Source organism: Peromyscus leucopus, chromosome 15 (genome assembly GCF_004664715.2).
Source record: "Peromyscus leucopus breed LL Stock chromosome 15, UCI_PerLeu_2.1, whole genome shotgun sequence".
NCBI lineage: Eukaryota > Metazoa > Chordata > Mammalia > Rodentia > Cricetidae > Peromyscus > Peromyscus leucopus.
Genome location: NC_051076.1, coordinates 36,657,455 through 36,678,715, shown reverse-complemented (window position 1 = coordinate 36,678,715; position 21,261 = coordinate 36,657,455). Strand labels below are relative to the sequence as shown.

General features: G+C 42.4%; 1 protein-coding gene across 8 annotated transcripts in view; it reads right to left on the bottom strand.

Moving 5' to 3' along the window:
* The window catches only part of Dnm3 (dynamin 3), a 500,231-nt gene that overhangs the window by 242,533 nt on the left and 236,437 nt on the right, over positions 1-21,261 (bottom strand). For all 8 annotated transcript variants that reach the window (XM_037211326.1, XM_028864441.2, XM_028864444.2 and 5 more), the window contains one exon: positions 5,315-5,428. In XM_037211326.1, the coding sequence (XP_037067221.1) occupies positions 5,315-5,428 (114 nt within the window). The remainder of the gene's footprint in view (positions 1-5,314; positions 5,429-21,261) is intronic.

Below are 21,261 nucleotides of genomic sequence, written 5' to 3'. Positions count from 1 at the left end.
CTAATAAACTTATCTGGGGTCAGAGAACAGAACAGCCACTGGATAAACATAGAGGCCAAAAAATGGTCACACACACACACACACACACACACACACACACACACACACACCCCTTTAACTCTATCACTTGGGAGGCAGAGATTCATCCAGATCTCTGTGAGTTCAATGCCGCACTGGAAACAGCCAGGCATGGTGACACACACCTTTAATCCCAGGAAGTGATGGCAGAAAGATATATAAGGCCTGAGGACCAGGAACTAGAGGCTTTTAAGCTGTTAAGCTTTTAGCAGCAGTTCAGCTGAGATCCATTCAGATGAGGACTCAGAGGCTTCCAGTTTGATGATACAGGATCAACTGAGAAGTTGGCAAGGTAAGGTTAGCTGTAGCTTGTTCTATCTCTTTGATCTTTCAGAATTTACTCCAATAGCTGGCACTGAATTTTTTTAGTATTATTAATAAGACCGTTTAAGATTTGTGTTACAATGGAAAGTCTCACTGAACAAATGGGATGTGAGTTTCCTTTTATTACCTGAGCCTTGCCATTCTTCATGAAGAATCCAGATCCCATATACCTGGTGTCATGACATGAAATAATCAAAATGAACTGGGAAGCAGATGAAGTGTTAGCCAAAGAATGACATTACATATTCAGTGAGACTATAGTGATACTTTCAATAGCATAAATAAACACACTAGTATAGTAGCAAGACCCTTGCTCACATATGATTCATGAAGGCCCTGTGAAATCCCTCTGAGGTGGTTGGATCAGCAATGGTCCCTCTGCTCAGTTAGAAGGCTGAGGCGGAGAAAAGTGGAATGGCTTGACCCAGTACAGGAAGCCACAAAAAACCCACACCCCCAGCCCAGGCCTATTCACAACACCAAATCTACACAACCATCTGTTCCCTTAGTGTCATCCTGAAAGACAGCCTTGAACCTGTTCCTTAACCATGGGTATATTTCTTAACCCATCTGTCTTTACTAGAAACCTGTTGAAAACAGGTTTATATGTAAATAAATGTATGTTATGTACACCATATATATTCACAGGACGTAATCTATTCATTAAGCGGTCATTTAGGTGGTAATGAAAACACACACTTGCCTGATTACAAAAGAAAGATGGTGGCAAGAACACGTGATACCACGCACCTCTTTGAAATTTAATATAAATTATCATTAAACAAATTAATGAATCTACAGCTAATTCAAGGATCTCTCCCTTGCCACAGTTCTTTGACAAAATAATAATAATAATAATAATAATAATAATAATAATAGTAATATTTTTTTTCTGCATCACGTTTCCACAGTATGTCAGTGCTGGTGTACATACAGGGGCAGTCTAAGCGCTCCACTCAACAAATTAGCTCCACAGTTAAGGTAGAACTCTAGTTTATTTTCACACAGGCATATTCTAGATGTGGGAGATTTTTTTTTAAAGGTTGTCAACTGTAGTTGAACGACAGCAGCAGGCCCCTTGGGAGTGTCATCATTTATAACAGTGATGCTCACAGGTGAGTGTCATGCCGATTCATATACTCATGGTGTGTTGTGCAGCCCCACACTCCCCATACTTCCTGCGTGAACCCAGTCTCTTAGCTTTCTTCCTACTCCAGCTCCCAACAGACCCCACCACTTGTTTATTCTTTCTCAAAGAGCAAGGACCAGTGCAGTCTCCTCTCTTTTGCCCCGACTGCACATTCAGAAATGGCCTTCAGAGGAAGGCAGTTATAGTCAGGGCTGTCAAAGGAGCAGGGTAGAGAAGGACAGTGGTGGCTGCCGAGGAGTAGTAGGCTGAGAACAAAGGGTGCTAGAGAGGGCTCTGCTCCACCAATGCCAACAACTTGGAGATGGTCATCATCCTTGAGTCAGGCATTCCTAATATGAAAACTTCCCATCACTTTTCTGGGCAGAGTTCTGAATGAGTAACAGTAGCCAATGACTTAAGTGGGCTATGTGCAGCCTCTCCATTTGAACTAGCAGTGTTCCTCACTAACCAGGGTAAGTCATCATCATCTCTGGCCTTGGTCTGCTGAGGCTCCCTAGCTATTCTTGCCACCCTGGACCCTCCCGAAGCTATCCCGTGTCTCTGTCTTTCTACCTGATATTTCTTAATTCCTCTCTCTTCCGCCCAAGAACCCTTCAATAGGTGGGCGCAAGTCGGAGCTGGACTCCCACAGACTCCCACACCACCCACCTCTACCTTTCAAGAGTACCATGACTATCACACACAGCTCCACAGAGATCCTTCTAAACTGCAAACCTGATCATGTCACACCATGTTGTAGTGCTTTAGAGGCATTCAGTTATCCTTGGAATAAAATCCAAATAATTGGGGTGACTGATCAAGCCCCTAGCTCCCTGGCATCTTTGTCCCTCACTATACCTACATTCTGGTCACAAGCTTCCTGGCAGTTTCCAGCTCTGACACTTTTGCATTTATCATGCCCTCTGCTGGGTTGCTATTCAACTAATTCTTCTCCACAGCTTATCACTCCTGTCTCTACTCCAATATGATGTTTTTCTGATTCTAAAGGCTGGTCCCTGATATCTTCTCCATCCTTGCTCTGTTTCATTCTCTCCAGAGCACTGGGTACTTGACATTATACTATGCATCTACTTGGTTGTTGGTTACATATAACAGCAAGCTTGTTTGTCCTTTCCTCTTTTTTGGTATGCTCTAAAAGGAGAAAAGTGAACCTTTGTTTGAAAGGCCATGAACATTCTTCTTCAATGTCCTTCTACATACACCTTTAGTAAATTGTCCACTGGACACAGACAATATTGATGCACATGTTTATTTCCTGTTTGTATAAAATGAGCATTCTTGAGAGAGCATCAGCTGCAGTGGTTTTTGTAGTGGTCTTGAGTCCTTAGAGGTGAAGAGGGCAAGTCCAATGATATGACTCCCTGGGCTCTCAAGGTTTCTTCCTTCCCTCCCCAGACCATCAGATGTCTCACTACCCTTCCAGGATTGACACAGCAGCCAGAGAGCCAGCCCTACAGCTACCCTGCACAAGCCATGACTCCCTAGATCTCGTAAGGGCACATGGCAGCCACAACTGGAAACAGGTCAACTCCGAGTCACCTGAAAATTATCCCGGTGAACCCTGTGTGAGGTAAGGTGGACTTGGACAACTCTGAGTACCTTTGGGACTGTTAGAGCCCAGCATCCTGGATTCTAATTTCCACCTTGCTATCAACTCTCTTGTGACCATTGGAAGCTGGTTACCTGATAGACATGATGTGGCTTTTATAAGATTAAACCAAATCCTGTTGAAACAACTTTCCAGAACAGTGGTTTGCATTGATGATGGAGGCGATGTTTGCTAGTTTTAGTGTTCCCATCTCCAAATATGAATAGTACAAGTACCTTTCCCCAAGTTCTAATGCGGGCTGGTCTGTTAACATGCAGCAAACACTGGCTGCCACTAGGACGGACTCCTAAGGAAAACCTTCTGCTTCCCCTTGTGTTTCTGAGAAAGGTGCGAAGACTGATAATGTATGTAAATATATGAAAATGAACATCTAAATATTCAGGTGGAAATGTGTCTACAGTGTAACTAAACAGCAAAGAAGACATTTACTCTCTTTTACATACTGGGGAGTGCCTTGGAGTTTATGCCATGATCTTTAAACTAGAGCTTCCCACTGAATGACAGGATGCCTCACCAGTCACAGGAGAGAAACTGTTGCTAATACTCAGATTCTTAAAACATCTCTCTTAGTTCCTGTTCTATTGCTGTGAAGAGATACCATGACCAAGGCAACTCTTATTAAAAAACAAAACAAAACAAATCAATAACAAAAAAAACATTTAATTGGGGGCTGGCTTACAGTTTCAGAGATTTAGTCCATTATCATCATGACAGGGGTATGACAGAATGCAGGCAGGCGCTGGAGCAGTAGCTGAGAGCTATATCCTGATTTATAGGCTGGGAGAGCAAGCCTGAGCCTGAGCCTGAGCCTGACATGAGCTTTTGAAACCTCAAAGCTCACCCCCAGTGACACATTTCCTCCAACAAGGCCACACTTACTTCAGTAAGGCCACACCTCCCAATTCTTCTCATCCTTTCAAATAGTGCCACTCCCTGGTGACTAAACATTCAAATAGATGAGCCTGTGGGGGCCATTCTTATTCAAACCACCAAAATAACCAATATCACTTTTTACAGAGGTTGGTGACATAAAAATTTGAAAATAATGCTTTGAATAGCATATTTGTTCTGATATTTCTGTAGAATTTGGGTTTCCTTATCACAGAATTTTTAATGGGAATCAACCCATCACCCCAAATTTCTCAACACACTGTCACATAGAAGACACGGAGAAATGAAAAGAACCCTGGGCCACAAACCTTTCCTTCCAAGAAGTGACAAAGGCATTTTCTGATGCTTTCCCAAGCTATCAGGCCACAGGAGGACGTGCTTTGAACTCTGACACACATGTCTTTTACAGCCAATAAGACTGGGATGATCTCACCTGCTCATGGTCCGGCTGTCAAAGGTGATTCTTATATAACATTTGTGTGCTGTGTTACAAATACCAATGACTTCACTGGTCAGAACACAGCTATTACAATTTCCAAAAGAGAGCTCAATTTCAATCCATGTCCTCCCAAATCGAGCTTGAAGAATTTACAGCAGCTTAATGGCTCTCTAAGACTAATGTGACTTTTCTGTGCTTTTACAGCTCTCAGATTTACAATAAGTAGTAAGTCGCAGGGTGACATTATTAATGTTGAACATGAGCCAGCACACCACAATTATCATCATTTATGTTTTTACAGAGATCTCAGGTTCTCAAAGAAGAAAATATGTGTAATGACTCGGTACTAACATGAAGAGCAGCAAGCTCACAGTTCTCCAAGCCTTTCATTGGAGGCAGATGCTGCAGCCAACACTTCCACACCACCTCACTCACAGCAGTGCCTTATCCATTTCACTTCTAGTACCTTATGTCTTTCTAAGACATTATTTAATGAGCATTGCTTCTGTTGTACCAGTGTCTTAATATTAACATAAGGAAGGCCGTTTCCAATTCCTGACCCATAAATTCACTTCTCTGGGTTAGCAACATGGGACTATACAAAAGAAAGAAGTAGGAAAGGAAATTCAGGGGAAACATTCTAAAACTACAGATCTGTAAGAAAAAAAAAAAGAAAAAAGAAAAGCAAGGCCTCTTTAGAACAACCTTTACAGACAGAGCTTGCTGCAAAAGAGGTACTGGCATCCGGAACTGTGCATCGCAATAACAACAGTTAATTTCACATTAGAAACACTTCAGGGAACTGTCGCTCTCCATGGCTTACCTCATCATCTTTATACCAGCACAAGCTTTCTGCAGTGAGGACGAACCAGTAGCCCTTCGAGCCTCCTTTCATGATCCCAATGTTGCTGACAGTCAGCCAGCCCTTACGAATCACCTGCAAGAAAGCAGACATCAGCAGAACCATTGAGTCAGTAAGTGGGGAGCATGAGTCTCAGACGGACTAAAAACAAATTATAAATTGCAGTAAGAACAGCATTGTCTGCCCCACACACACACTCAGCTTCCACTGAGCTGTTGGAGAAAGTATATCTTCCAAACATTTAGATGACTGGGGGAGGTCTTGCCCATCGGTGACTAAAACAAAAATCTTGGACTCATAGAGATGGCAAAAGCAGAGTTGACTGAAACAGACAAGAATGAAACGAAACAGCCTGACTGACTGCACCAGCCTATTTATGGCAGTCCTGCTACAATTAAAACTTATTTTGTGGATTGATTGGATAGACTCTCCAGGCCCACTGCTTCCGGGGTACTGGGATATTTGTCTGCCTGGCTTGGAGCTCATTAAAACTTGGAGCAGACACTGGTCAGCAAATGGAAAAAAAAAAAAAAAAAAAAAAAAAAAAAAAAAAAAAAAAAAACACCCCCCCCCAAAAAAAAAAAACCCAGAAATTCAACCAACCAATTAGATCCTTATTAAAGGGCCTGAATCAGGCTGATTGAGAAGGAAAGCTAAAACGATGAACATTGGAGTTTGGGGCGTTGAATGGTCTGGATTTATCCACCTCTTTCGGGTTGTTATTTATTATAGAGCAAAATGTGCAGCATCTTAGAAAAATCCTTCAATGGTTTTCAAATTCTAAAATGTTAACAACTGGGGGACAAGTTTGACAGAACTTAAAAGGGACATTTAAGGAAAAAATGCCTTCTTCCTCACAGTGGTTATAAAGTTAATTTATTCCACACATGGAATAGTTTCCCATATCCTCGATGCTAGATGGTTTTATTACCTCAGAACCAGAAGTGCAGTTCTATATGGTTTTACATTATCCTAAAGTTTAAAATGTATCCTATTTCAAAAACAGCCACTGTCCTAGACCTCCAAAAAGTATTTTTTTAATTTCTTGTTGAATGACTATTGGCTCCTAAAGGTAGATGAAAATGTCCTATATTTCTGTTAAATTCTCTGTTGAAGTTTAAGAAAGGCCATAGGAAAATTATGAAATACACCCAAGTTCTCACTGCTGATTTTTCAAAATTCTCCCTGTATTTGCAGTCCTGACCATAGATTCCTTTCCAGCATCCCCACTGTCCATTCACCCTCCTCAAGGCTTTGTTGATTCTACATATCACCAAAGAGCATCCGACCTGGGCCCAGACCAAGATGGTTCTCAGCCCCTTCTTCTTATATACACTATAGAAAGAAGTTGACAATTTACCTCAAAGTACAATTCCTACCAGACACAGAGTCACTCAAGTGCTTTCTGAAAACCACAAAGGCCTAGGCCAGGCATTCTCTGAGTAAATCAGAACACATACACATGAAGTCCAGAGACCTATATTTTAATATATTACCAAGGGGACCCGTTCTCATACTGCAGTTTGAAGACCATGGAACATATCCATACAACACATACAATTAAAACTGTTTTCCTTAGAGCAAATGATCATGGCGAGGTTCCAGTAAAACCGATTTAAAAAAATCTGATGAACTAGGTGACCCGATTTCTGAATCACCTTCCAGGTCCTATTTCAGCACCTTCTTCTCTGGACGAGTCTATCACGCCCTTCCAAGTACCCTCTTCATTGGAAAGCATCTCTTACTGTATGATTATATTGAAACTACATCTCTCTGGATCTGCCTTTCCTGCTGAATTATAAGACCCCCAAGGATACAATAGAATCATTGTGCTACTTTCATTTTAAACTTAAAAAAAAATTCTTTAAAGAAGAAAGCATTCATGGAAGAAAATCCATGGCCCAACTTGTTGGAGCCAACCTGCTGCATAAGTAGGTAAAGTAGTAATTTGTTATTATAGACCTGGAAGAGTTCTTCTATATCCAAAAACACTGAATAAAGTGAAATAATTGGTGTGCTATCCAATGATGAATTTTAGTCTCCAGTAGAATGACACAGTGTTAGTTTGTGTTTCACAGAAGAAAAAAAAAGGTTAATTTATGGCTGCTATGTGCATTCTCTCTCTCTCTCTCTCTCTCTCTCTCTCTCTCTCTCTCTCTCTCTCTTTCTGAAATTCTTTTAAAAAGAAAAGGTGAAGGCTAGAAAAATAGGTGGCCTGAAATTGAAGTGAGATGCTAGATTTTACTATCTCACTTTTCTGGAAATATAAGAAAGAAATTCCGGGTATATATCTTCAATATAAGTATACTTATTTTTAAATTCTTGAACTGGCCAGATGGCTCAGTGGGTAAAGGCACTTGGTTCCAGATGACTGGTATATGGAGAGAACGAATTCTTGTAATTTAATTTGCCCTCTGGTCTCTGCTTATGCACCTGAATAAATACAAGTGATATTTTTAAAAATTATGTGTATGTCTATTGTATTCACCAATTATATCAAAAGTACTTAAAAATAAATTTGAAACTATGTTGTGGCAATGAGAAACATTTTTAACTATCTCAAAAACTTTGTGTGAGATATATATCAGTTCCTTAATATTGATAGCTCTATTGCTGACCTCTTGGATACCAAGTTCAAGGATATTAGCTTCAACATGTATATTAGATGTTAATAAATCTGAGCTTTTTTTTTTCTTTTCTAGCTACATATAAGTAGATGCTCCACTATATCCAGCATTCCAATGGATCTAGAATGCTCCCTTGAACAGAGAGAGCACTTTTTTTTTGTTTTTTCTTTTTTGGTTTTTAGAGACAGGGTTTCTCTGTGTAGCTTTGTGCCTTTCCTGGAGCTCACTTGGTAGCCCAGGCTGGCCTCGAACTCACAGAGATCCACCTGGCTCTGCCTCCCGAGTGCTGGGATTAAAGGCGTGCGCCACCAACGCCCGGACCGAGCACATTTGGTTTAATTGTTAATTTTTAAGGGCCTTTTACAAGCTAAGCAAGGATTACATTAATACCATAGTCTTGGCATTGTTCTTAGTTTTTATTTTGAAACAAGTCTCACTAAACTACCAAGCTAGCCTTGAACTCACTCTCTAGACAAGGTAGCCTTTGAAATTGAGAGCTTCCTGCCTCAGTCCTAAACAGCCTGAATTATAGGCCTGTCCCACAAGGCCTACTTAAACTAGGTTTTATAAGCTGTTGTAATAATCCAAATGAGAAACAACTAGTGTGAAAAATAAACTCAGAATGTGAAAAGTAAAAAAAAAAAAAAAAACAAGCAAACAAAAAAAACCTTAATCTACTGGAAAAATATCTAGAGAGTAAAATGAACAGGACAGACAGACTTGCAGCTGGATGAAGGGAAATTTGGAATGGTGTCAGTTAGCAGCCAATAATCACTAGCCACAGACAGGATTCCAATTCCAATGATTAGTTTGAATGAGATGTATGATAGCAAAATGCACTCTAAATTTCTAAACTTTAAATAAAGAATTGAAAATACCTGCTTAACACTCAAATGCTTATAAAGAAATGACACTTTGCATAAATTAGGTTACATAAAATCTATTTCTAATGACCTCATCTGTTTTGTTTTACAGTTTAATGTGGCTACTAGAAAGCATAGGGATTTGGTTATGGTGTTTCAGATTGGTTCTGAAACACTTACCTCCACCATCTTTCAGAGCCAACCATTGTAAAATTCAGAAAGAACAGAGGAAGGGGACCAAATTTTACAAAGGAGAGTGTTAGTTAGTTCATTCAAGACCATGTTGAATTTGAGGTACCTGTAGAAGACATATACGGGGGACCATCTGGAGAAAAGGGAGAAGTTAAGGCTGAACCTACAGACTCGAAAGTCCTTCGTATACACATCGGCAACAGTTCACAGCAGTGGCTCAGGGTGGAATTATGTAGGAACACCAGTATTTAAAAGGTGGTCAAAAAGGGCTGAAACAAAATCAGAAATGCAGGCCTTAGGGTCATAGACATCAAGGCAAGTGGAATCTCAAATTTACCAAGTTCAGTATAAGGGAGGGCACTAAATGGACTTTTGCTCTGGCGGTCTCAGTGTGGTGGTGGGTGAGGAGTGAAAGCTCACTGAGATGAAAAGAACAAAAAGTCAAAACAGCTGAAGAGAGATCTTCCTAGAGGAGTTAAACCCAGCCTCGGGCATGGGGTCAAGAGGATGGGGGCAAGGCATGGTTTCCTGCTCTTCATGGTGGCAACTATGTGACAGAAAATAATTAGCAGTGAGTAAGGGTTGGTAGTGCTGGACAGATGTAACGAACAAGGGAGATGCGAGTGGGGAGACGAAGAGCTGGGAGAAGGACTGGCCTTGAGTTGGGCTGCCTTACTTTGTGAGCCTCTGGGGAGGGTGAGAGAAAGACAGGGCCAGATAGTCAAGGCTCTTGTAGGTTCTTCCTGAAGGAGACAGGCAAAGTCTTGGAAGCTTATGATCTTTTTCTTCAGTAAAAAAGAGTCTAGGTCATCAGCGGGGGAGTGAGGACAGGAGGTTGAAAGGAAGGTCTCGAGAGGTGGAGTAGCCCTGGGACACTCAGTCACAGAGTGAGACTGAGCAGGCTAGAGGTGGTTCAGAAAGCAGGATAAAAGCTGGGTGTGAAGAAACAGATCCGCAGGGACATGGTCAGCATTCATGTGTCCCAGAGGCTCTGTATGGACCTCACACAGAAGATGAAATGCTAGATCTGACTGGACCCAGAGTTCTGAACGTCTGTGCAAACAGATCTAAGTACATTCAAAGTTTGGGACAATTCGGGTTATCAATCATCACACAAAACAGCTCTGGTGGAGACATCAGGCCTGGGGTGGGGTGAGGGAACCAATAGAGACATAGAAAATGAAGAGACAAAGAAAAGGCCTGGAGAACCCAATGAGGTATGTAGCACAGTGGTTCTCAACCCTGTGGGTGGTGACCTCTTTGGTAAACCTCTATCTTCAAAAATATTTACATTACGATCCATAACAGTAGCAAAATTACAGTTACAAAGTAGCAACAAAAATAATTTTATGTTTAGGGGTCACTACAACGTGAGGAACCATATTAAGGGGTTGCAACATTAGGGAGGGTGAAAGCCACTGATGTCGTAGAAGGCAGGAACAGCTTAGAGCTGTAAGATGATGTGAAGCAATAAACTGCCTGCTGTTGCCGGCATTATCGGACTCATCACTCAAGCATGCACCACTATTTCCAGACACATGCAATGTTATGGCTGAAACGGCGTTTACTAAACATTATTTAGTCTGGTGGATATTGTCATTTGAGCTACTTAAAAACTGTGAGTTACTAAGAACAGTGAAAATGAGAGGTGGTAGAGCACTTGCCCAGCACATCTAAGTCACTCTGGGTTCAATCCCCAGCAACACACACACACACACACACACACACACACACACACACACACACACACTGCAAAGCCACGACACAAAAATAAATAAGATCGATTCAATACTATTTTTCTGACACGATGATCATTTGCCTCCCGACAAGCTTTCTGAATTGGAGAGAAACACAAGAGGATTCAAGCTGCCGGCAGGCACACATGGCCCTTGTCACCCTTGTGGGGAATTCGTGGCACTGTCCTCAGCACTCAACACTGACAGCAAGCCCTTCAGAGAAGCTCGAGGTTTGTCCTTTGCATAGGGAAGGGAACACAATGTTTACCAACAGATGCCATTCGGCATAGAATGGGAATTTAGAAAATTCTTTGCTGCATTGTTTTTCACTAAGGAATTGAGGGGGATGCCAGGGATCAAGGTGGACTGACTCTAGAAAAGGTCCTGTTTAAATGGGTGGAGCAGTCGGGCATGGTGATTCATCTCCATCATCCCACCACTCAGGAGGCTGAGGCAGAAGATATCCACGGGCTCAAGGTCAGCCGTGGGGTGAGAGAGATCCTGTTTCAAACCATAAACAAAAACAAGCAGAAAAGGTGGGAACATAAGGGGTACAAGTACAAAGAGGAAATAAAAAAGAAGGAAAGAAAGCCAAGGAAATAAAGGAGAAAGGGAGAAAAAGAAAGAGGATTTGAATAGAATGGGCAGAAAATAGGATTAGCATCCTTATGTCGAAAAAGATAAAATGTGAGATATTCCTTTTGTATTCACATTGAGGTTGCAAAAAAAGAACCTATCAGCATTCAGCACAATAGACACCTAGGTCTCTCAGCGTCTGAGCATCAAATCCTGCCTTATGTAACCAAGCAAACAAGAGCAAGCATCCCTGTAATTGCAAGACTACAAGGGATCTTGCGAGTGGAAAGGGCATGTTCTCACTTGTTTGGCTGGAGAAACGCCCCCCACACACCCCCTTGTTTAATTTACTACTCCAAGTATCACTGAAGCTGCTTTTGGCAAATGTAGAAACTTTGAAAACAACCAAAGATCATCAGTCAAGAGACTGGACCAGTCTCACCCTGCCCCTCACGGAAGCCTACCCCAGGAGAGTTCTGCTGGGATTCCTCCACACAAACCCTGCCTGTTAGGGGCCGAAATTCAGAGCCCGGCCTCTGGCCAGCGCACTAGATGATAACAGGAGTACAATCTCAGGGAGAAAAAAAAGCACACATGGAAGCGTTCCAGTGTGGTCAAGGCCTTGGATTTTATTTGTGAACAAGCAGTTTTGACCTTGGCCTTGCTTATGGAAGACCGCGCAAGCTTTCTCTTTCTGTTTCCAGCCATGCAGCTGGCTTTTACTGCCGCAGCTTGGGAAGCGGTTACAGAGCACTGACCGGGTATTTTGATAGTTTGGCCTCAGTGGATTGTAAAAGCTCCTACAACAGCCTTTCTCCACAGATGAGTACCTGCTTCTAAGAACAGTCCACACTCTTCAGGGCCTACCTGGCCAAATGCTGGAGGCTGCAGAGAACCAGCCAAGCTGCAGGTCAAATCACTCACCCTGTTGGTTTGGGAGAGGTTATGCTGCATGGATAGGCGTCCTCAGAACAGACAGCTTGTCCTTGTCCCAAATCTGACCCACAGAGATATTTTCAGCAGGTGTGCCTGGGGCAAGGGTTTGATAATCGTGAAAAGTGTTTTCCCATGTACAGGCACGTGGGCTGCAGGATGTGAAACTGGATTCACCGTGTTGATACCGAATGATATCTGAGAATCATGGATACACAGAATACTCTTTAGGGGCTAACCCTATCTATTAGGGCCAGGCCTGGGTAGAAGGGATTATATCAGCCATTCTTTTGTTTGTTTGAGACAGGGTTCCTTTGTGTAACAGTCCTAGCTGTCCTGGAACTCACTCTGTAGACTAGGCTGGCCTCAAACTTTCAGAGCCTCTGCCCCTGGATTAAAGGCCTGAGCCACCACTACCCAGGTTTTTTTTTTTTTTGTTTTTCAGCTGTTCTTAATGGTAGTTTGTTCTGCTATGATGAGCTGCTGTTACCACAAGCCCGAGGCTGTAAGGCTACTTGGTCTTGGAACAGAACCACCAGAATCATGAGCCAAGAAACCTTTCTCTTGCGATAGCTTACTGCTTTTGGTATATTTTGTTATAGTAATGGAAAGCCGAAAAACTTAATGAGGAGCAGGAGGACATTTCAATTTCAAATGCTGAGGAAAAACAAGTTTGTTATGGAGACCCATTCAGTGGAGAGCTGCGGAAGAGAGGCCACCTGGCCAAGAGAAGCCCCTTGGCTGAGGCTGCCTGGAGACGAGGAATTTGACAGAGGATTTTAATTCATTGTTCTCCAAGAACTTGGGTTTTGTAAACTCCTTTTGGAATATAATCTTTTGGCTTTAATTCTGGAAATTTTCAGAGTAGGAGGGAGTTTATAGTCACATCCAGGACATGTCTATGTGGTTGACATTTTATTACTGATGTGTAACATCTTTTAACACATCGATGATGTCATTTGATTATTGCTGAATCTGACAGGTCATGAAAAGAAACTGGTTGAATATAATTTGAAACAAGATATAGAAAAAGAAATAAACATCCAACCTTGAGCACGGAGCAGCGTCAGAGTGATTTTTACCAGTGCGCTGTTTTGAATTATTCCAGAGTCTTTTGTGCACTAGTAGTTTGAGGAGAATGCCCGTGGGAGCCATGCTTAGCTTTGGAAGAGTGGTTTCAAGACTAGTAAACTCTTGGCCTCCTTCTTAAAGGGGACCCATGCCACCAGTAACTCTCCAACTTAGTGGTTACAGCCAACGAAACAGAAGGCAGGAGCAGTTTGAGGAAGCCCACTAAGAGTTGGGGGGTAGAAGAACCAACTATGTTTCACTTGCTCTCCCAGTAAGGGTAAAGTGACAGCTCCCACTGGCAAATCCAGAGAGGTGAACAGGGAAGTGTGGTCCACACCTTCCTCTTCCTCATCTTTGCCCATGTTCTCTGTAGAAAATGCCACTGTGAGTGAGTGACAAGTTCAATAGAGGAGGAAATTGTCCAAAGACATGTCTCACTTAAGGGTCACTTGAGCAGCGTTTCCTGGATACCTATAGATGAAGCAGCCACTGTACAGGGTGCCTTGAAGTGGGGGCCACACTAAGGGGCCCCTGGCCCAGGAAAGTCCTAACAGTGGCTGACAGACCTGTTATGAAAAACGAGATTTCAATGTCTGATGGACTAACCTCACAGTTGAGGTAAAGAGGCAGGGAAAAGGAGAGCTTGAGGCAAAGCATGTGTAAAAAGGCTTAAGATGGAACATCTAGTCTCTGAGGAAATGTCTTTTGCTCAAAACTAGAGCATCTGCCATCACTTTGAAGGACTTGGCTGTATGACGCTTGTATGTTTGGGTGTCCCTTCCTGGCTTTAACTTTCTAGGAAGTCAGAGTATAACTTTAACCCCATTTCTAGGAACCCAAGGACAGCAGCAACAGCCAGCATTTACTGTGTGCCAGCAACTGTGCTAAGAGTTCCGCACATACGCTGATACTTCTTTTAAATCCACAGGATGATCTTATGAGGGAGATAATACTTTCCTTATGTGGCAGAGGAAGAGACCAAGTTCTGCTTCCTTCCTGACTGCCAAGCCCATGCTACTAACCAGCTACTAACCAGGAGGCCTCCCTTGCAGGGCCTGTACCCTGTGGGCCATTTTGCTCCACTTGGAAAAGCACATTTTTAGCATGACACTGAAATAAAATCTCCCTGCTAGTTCAGCCTCAGAGCCCATTCCTCAACTCACAGCACAGATGAAGGAGTTGGCTACAGTATGGGTTCTACAACAACAACAACAACAAATGGCCGGAAATCACGGGAACTGCACAGAACTGGGGAGATCATCTATTTCCAGTCATTGCTACCTGGGGGACATTGGGTTTACTTAACCTGTGTTTGCTTTGCATATAATCTGGAATGGTAATATCTGTGGCATAAAGCTGTTGTGAGACTCATATGAATTAATACATGATCAGAGTTTAAGTCACCACCTACTAGCAATAGGTGCAGTATATATGTGATTATTTCCATTATGTTTGTTAGTGTAAGGATAGAAAGAAGTAATTGTATTGTATCGTACCCCATTATAATTGTAAATTGGTGATAGATACAACATTGTGTTTCTTTATTCCTCAGTTTCTCTATATCTCCCCTCTAATTTCTAACAGTAAGAATGATATTTAAAAAATCTAAGCTGACATCTGTCATTGCTTGTTTAGTACAGGCCCTGTCTTGAAGTTCTTTTTAATATGCAATGAACAAAGTGTGTTGAAAAACTGGTGCAGGATTAAAAATAACCTGACAGTGGAAATAAACCCAACCACACAACATAAAATGTTGTGAAGTCCTGATGAAGCCACTGGGAAATCCCCAGGATGCAAGCACCTTGACTATGTTAAATTCAGATCTAACTTGATTGACTGAAAACTTATTACTATGATGCAGTCAAAGCTGGCTGAAAATAAGGACCCCATCATGAACACTCACGTCAGCTCTCTTTTTTTATTTGAACATCTCCAGCTACCAAAATGATAACACTGTGGCTTCTCTGTAAAACCCGACCACTGCAGCATTGCCCTGGTATAAATTTCCATTGTAAACTGATAAATAAAGCTCACTGCCAAACAGAAACCCAAGTCACCGTTTCACAGGATCAACTCGGTGAGGGACACAACCCTTGTCACTTGTGTTTTCTGGGCTGTCCCAGTCTCCTGGGACAACCGCTACGGGGCCTCCATCCCTCCACTCACTCTGCCCTGCAGAGGCATCTGATGCTCCTGCCCAGTTTTCCAGGGCATGAAGGTGAGTTTCACGGCTCTGAGGGTGCTTCGACTCTTGCACTACCTAGGTTTGCTGGAGTTGCTGGAGACTTTCTTTCCTTTCTCTTGCACTGAGGAGCTCATCTAGGCATCGTTTCTGCCCCAGGCACTGCTGTTTTGAAAAAACGTTTCTTCTCAGAGTTTACTCACCTAAACCTCACCGAGATCTGGCCCATTAACCATGATGAAAATCAGGGCTCCACTTTCTTTCAGGTTTTTTCCCTGTGTATCTTTTCCATGTGCAGAGCTCCCTTTGAAGTTGCTGGGGCCCTCCATGTGGAAGAGATTGCACATGATACAAAACAGAATGGGAGCCAAGTCTGGCATCTATTTCTCTACGTTCAAGGACCAAACTACATATACACAAAGGAGAAAAGATACTCCACAATTAGCAAGGCCTGAGTAAAGTGTGGACATTTTACTAAAAACAGTCCAGAAAAGATACATATCAACTTAGCAGATAGGAAATTATTTAATAGTTAACCTGTTATCACCTTATATGTGTTAGAATGCACACGGCACTCAAGAATAAGCTGAAATAATAACAATGAAACAGGCAAACAGGCCCGGTTCTTGACCCTGATGGAGCTTTAAGAAACGAGGGAATAGAAATTGAGTGAAGACTCACACAGACTAAAGACACAGTTGTCACTGGTGCATGAAAAGAATGGTGATCATATGGAGTATCAGAAAAGACATACTTGAGGTTTTTAGAATATAGGTTATAACTGAAAGGAGTTGGGAGAACATGGAGGTTGGGGTGGCACACAGTATGACTAGGAAGCAAAAAGGAGCCGCATGCAGGATGAGCCTGCAAAGAAGGCCAGCCAGGCTCGGCCCTGCAACTCAGGGGAAGAAATCTGGTTCGTAGCTCTTGAGGTGTTTTTTAAAGTAAAGCAGTCGTGTAAGATTTACTTCACATAAAAGCTCTCTTTTCAGCTCCAGTTTGGGGAAGAGATTAGAGGAAAGAAGCAAGGAGGCAAGTGGGGTGACTGCTACAGAGCCCCGAGTAACAGACAGTGATAACTTTGACAGGCCCACTGAAGTGGACACATGGGGAGGCAGACGGATCAGAGGAATGCTTAGGAAGAAAAATTAGTATGGCAATGATAAATTAGATATGCAAGATGAGAGAGAGTGGCGTGTCAAGGATGACTCCCAGAGTCTCCGTGTTTGAAACTGAGCAGACGCAGGAGGCACGTTCACAGAGAGTGAGAGGAATGTGTGTTTAGGGAAGGGATGAGTCAAAAGTTCTGTCTGGACATGTCACAGGAGGAATGTGCAAAATGGACCCCTGACTGTAAAGCAGCCCAGAGCAGTTCTACAGACCTGTGAACTGTTGATTTGTGGATGGGACTGAAGCTGTGGGTGTAGGGGGAAATAGAGAGAGAGTCTGGACAAGAAGATGACCTTGGTCTGCGCCTTAAGGACAGGCAGCATGCTGGGCAGAAAGGATGAACCAGGGGTGAGAGGGGAGGGCATGGCTGGAAGGGTGAGAGAAGAAAGAGAATACTGCACATGCCAAAGCTACCAGAAGAGAATGTTTTACAAAGAGGATCAAAAAAGTCCAGTGTCACTGTGGAGGAAAGTAAAATTAAAAGTAAACATTTTCATTGGTTTGAGTAACACAGAAGCTATCGAAGAGATAACATTTAGCCTAGTAGGGCATCAACCTGGGCAATCCAAAGGGTCACTGGAGCTAAGGGTACAAGGGTATACTTACTGGAGGCTCCTGCTGTGTCTGGCTTTATCATTTAATTTCTGCATAGAGGGAACAGATTCTGAGGCAGGCCTTTAGCATCTCTGAAGACAGCGAGGGCACATTAGAACCAATATAAAAGTATTCAACACAGAACTGTGTTCTGCTGTCATGTTGATCAAGTCACACTAGCCAATGTTTCTGTGTCCTGATGGGTAAGGGAGCAGGCAGACATTAGGGTAAGCATTAGAGCTGAAGTTTGCCCACACTATTGTGATTGCAAACAATGAATCAGTTCCTTCCCAGCACCTTCTGGATGCAAAAATCAAATCTCCTAACTGCCCCTACCCCTGCCTTTTCCTTTTTTAAAGGTAGTCCTTTGAGAGTTTGATACAACCTGTTTTGATCACATTGTGGGTTTTAAAGAAGTTCCCTGGAAATTGTGGTCCTTGAAGGCAAGGAACAAGATTAGCTGTCTGTCATTCGGGTGGAAGTCAGACATCAATTTATTAGTATTAAGTAATGAGAATTGGCCAACAAAGCCCAAGTGCTGGGGTTGCCAGTACAGCTACAAAAATCTCCTTATCCTACAGTACCTCTGAAGAATACAAAACTCTTAGGAGACTCTCAATGTATCCAAGATTAAATGACTACTAGCAGCCCTATCTTCCTGCATACCACCTATCATCAGGAATCCTGGTGCTCCGAGGAAAATACATCCGTTAATCCAGTATGGGATTCTGGCTTTTCGTTTCTTTCAACATATGATCAGAGACCTTAGTTTCTCACATTTTAGGTGACTGATTGTTCTGTGCATTGTGTCAGTGTAGGCTGTGAAAACATCTATAGCACAAAAGCCAATAGTTTTCCATTGCTAGAGGTTTCTTCTTACGGAAAACTGCAGAGGTGATCTTTATCTGCTTGATCACACCATCCACATAAGACCCAGGCCCTGGGGCAGTGGTTCTCAACCTTCCTAATGCACTTCCTCATGTTGTGGTGACGCCCAAACCTAAACTTATTTCTTTGCTACTTCCTAACTGTGGTTTTGCTACTGTTATGAATTATAATGTCAATATCTGATACGGAACCCAAAGTTGTGACCCACAGGTTGAGAAGCACTGTCCCAGGGTGCCATTTAAGAGCTCCCCGGAGCAGGGCCACCAATGAGCATGTCTGATCCAGTTCGTTCCACCATGGCCTGCTAGGAAAAAAGAGCACACGTCCCAATACCCCCTTTGCCTTTTTTCGTAGACATCTTGTAGTGTTCTTCAAGGAGTTTTCTGCTACTAACTATAAGAGGATAAAATGATGGACTGCCTTCCTGTGAGCAACCTATTACCCTTTCCTCCTGTTCAAGTTCATATTAGCTTACTGTTTGGGCTTTTAAATACCTATCAAACGTGGTAACTGTGGGACTCAGGATCACCCAAAGAGCATTGTACATATGGAGGAAATGTTAGTTACTCTATGATCTAAAACTGACAGAGCTTGGGCCTCAGGAGAGACGTGGAAGTGGTAGATGGGATAAAGCCAGGATTGATTACATAGGAATGTCTTAATATTAGAAATGCACATTCAGACAGATATAAAAGTCAATTTAAACTAAACAAATTCTACAACCCCTGTAAAGCTTTGCCATCTCTCCCTAAGAATACAGTGCTTATTTATATATAAAAATGATAATGGGAATGGCATACAACATTTAATATAAATTAGGCCAGTCTGAAAGATTGATATTCAACCGACAGAATCAAATAGCGCGTGCCAGCCCTTCAGAAGTGAAGACCTGTGATGTCAAGGTACCAGCTAGAGATAGAAGATGCATCCAGGCATCGAACTGATGGCCTTTGAAATCATTACTGTATGAACTGATTATTTTGCTTCCCCCTTAGTCTGGAAGTTTCTATAATGAAATCCTATTTCAGCAGAGACCTAAAGTTGAAGAAATCTTATTTATTTATTTATTTATTTATTTATTTATTTATTTATTTATTTATTGTATGTGAGTGTATGCATGTGCACCTTGTGCATGCCTGGTGTCTGCAGAGGTCAGAATGGGGTGTCAGATCTCCTAGAAGAGGGGTTACAGGCAGTTGTAAGCACCATGTGGGTGCTGGAAACTGAACCTGAGTCCTCAGGAAGAACATGAGGTGTTCTTAACCACTGAGCAGTCTCTCCAGCTCCAGCTGAAGAATTTTAAAACATAAACTATGTGGATATTGTGGGGAGGAGAGGGGGTAGGGAGAAAATAACAGATATCAAAACCCTGAGGTGGGAACATCAAGAAAGCCCATGGCATGCATTGTAATTAGTGGGAGAAGACAGAAAAGCTAATGGAATCAGAGCAGTAGGCGTGGGCCAGATCAGAAGGAAACTGATAAGACTTAAATGCCATTGGAATAGCTTTCGACTTCTTAGTAAGACAGTAAGTTGTTTTGGATTTTGTTCGGGTTTTCATAACCTTAGCAAATACCTGAGGAAACAGAATAAGGGAAGAAAGACTTATTTTGGATTATGGTTTGGGAGATGTCAGTCCACACTTCTCTTGTACTTTGTTTATGAAAAGATCAGTCCACGGTTCTCTTGTGCTCTGCCTGTGAACTTATGGCAAGGCTTCTGGAGTGTAAGTGGGGAAAGGATGCTTACCTCACAGCGACCAGAAGGCTGAGCTGAGTAGCAAGAAGAGAAGTCAGGATAGATATATGAGAGGTGCCCTTCAAAGTCACACCCCCACCAACCACTTTTTTCCAACTAGGCCCCATTGTCTGGAGTTAGACCAACTTCCAATAATCTACCCTGATTGTGAATGTATCCATGAGTATCCACTGATTAGATTAGAGCCCGAATTATTGAGTGGTCTGGGGCGTGCTTTAATATCTGAGAACAGTCTACTCCGATTGTGAATAGTTCCATGAGTATCTACTGATTAGATTAGAGCCCGAATAATTGAGTGGTCTGGGGCATGCTTTACTGTCTGTGACCCTTGGTCTAATTAAGTAGATAAACTTATCCAGATGGAAATCATTAAAGAGAGTGAACAGGGAAGTGTGGGCTCAGATGATTTGACAGTGACTTCTGGAGGCTGAGGAGATGGCTCAGTCCATAAAGGGTTTGTCAAGCATGTTCAAGCATGGGGAACTGAGGTCAACCCCTAGAGCCCATGTGGAAAAGGCACACCCTTGTGATTCCACACTGGGGATGCAGAGCCAGGCAACTAAATCCCCGAGGCTGCTGGGCCAGCTGGCCTAGCCTACTCAGTGAGCACCAGGCAAGTCTCAAAAACCAGGGTAGATGGGGGACCTAAGGAATGAATGGCAGCAGAAACTTATTTCAGGCCTGTATGTGCATGTGTGTACACATAATTAAAAACAAGTAAACACGCACATACTTCAATAAGGGAACCTTTCCCTGGATGCTGTACTGAGAGATAGTTAAAAGTGCAGCGAGAGATACAGAGAGACTCATAACCCAGATGCTTCAAGTAGATGCTTCAAGCAAGGCAGAATTAATGGGCTGACAGAGAAGTGATCAGCTGCAGGCATGATGGCATTTATTTCAAGGGGACTGTAGTGTGAAGAGGGTATAATAAATGAGAGGTCTCCTGCAGACTGGATCCCCTGCCTTGTGAGTACAGGAACACTGTCCAATAACTCTTTTGATTTCCAGCACAAAATATGAATCTAGATCTAATTTACCATGGCTATAGGTTGAATATTACAGAAAAGCATATTTTTCATATGTACACAAACTCAAGGTGGACATTTGTTTCTCTCATTTGTAGACTCTGTTGTGAGGATAAAAACCATTTTGATAATAATCATTTTGTTAATGTATCTTAGATATTTTTATTTTCTAAACAATATTTGTGACCATTTTTTTTCTAGTTTCTAGCCTCTAGGTGAACAAAAGTTTATAAGATGTAAAATGAAGTCTTTGACTGACTCCAAGATGTCCATGGCTTCCAAAGTATCCT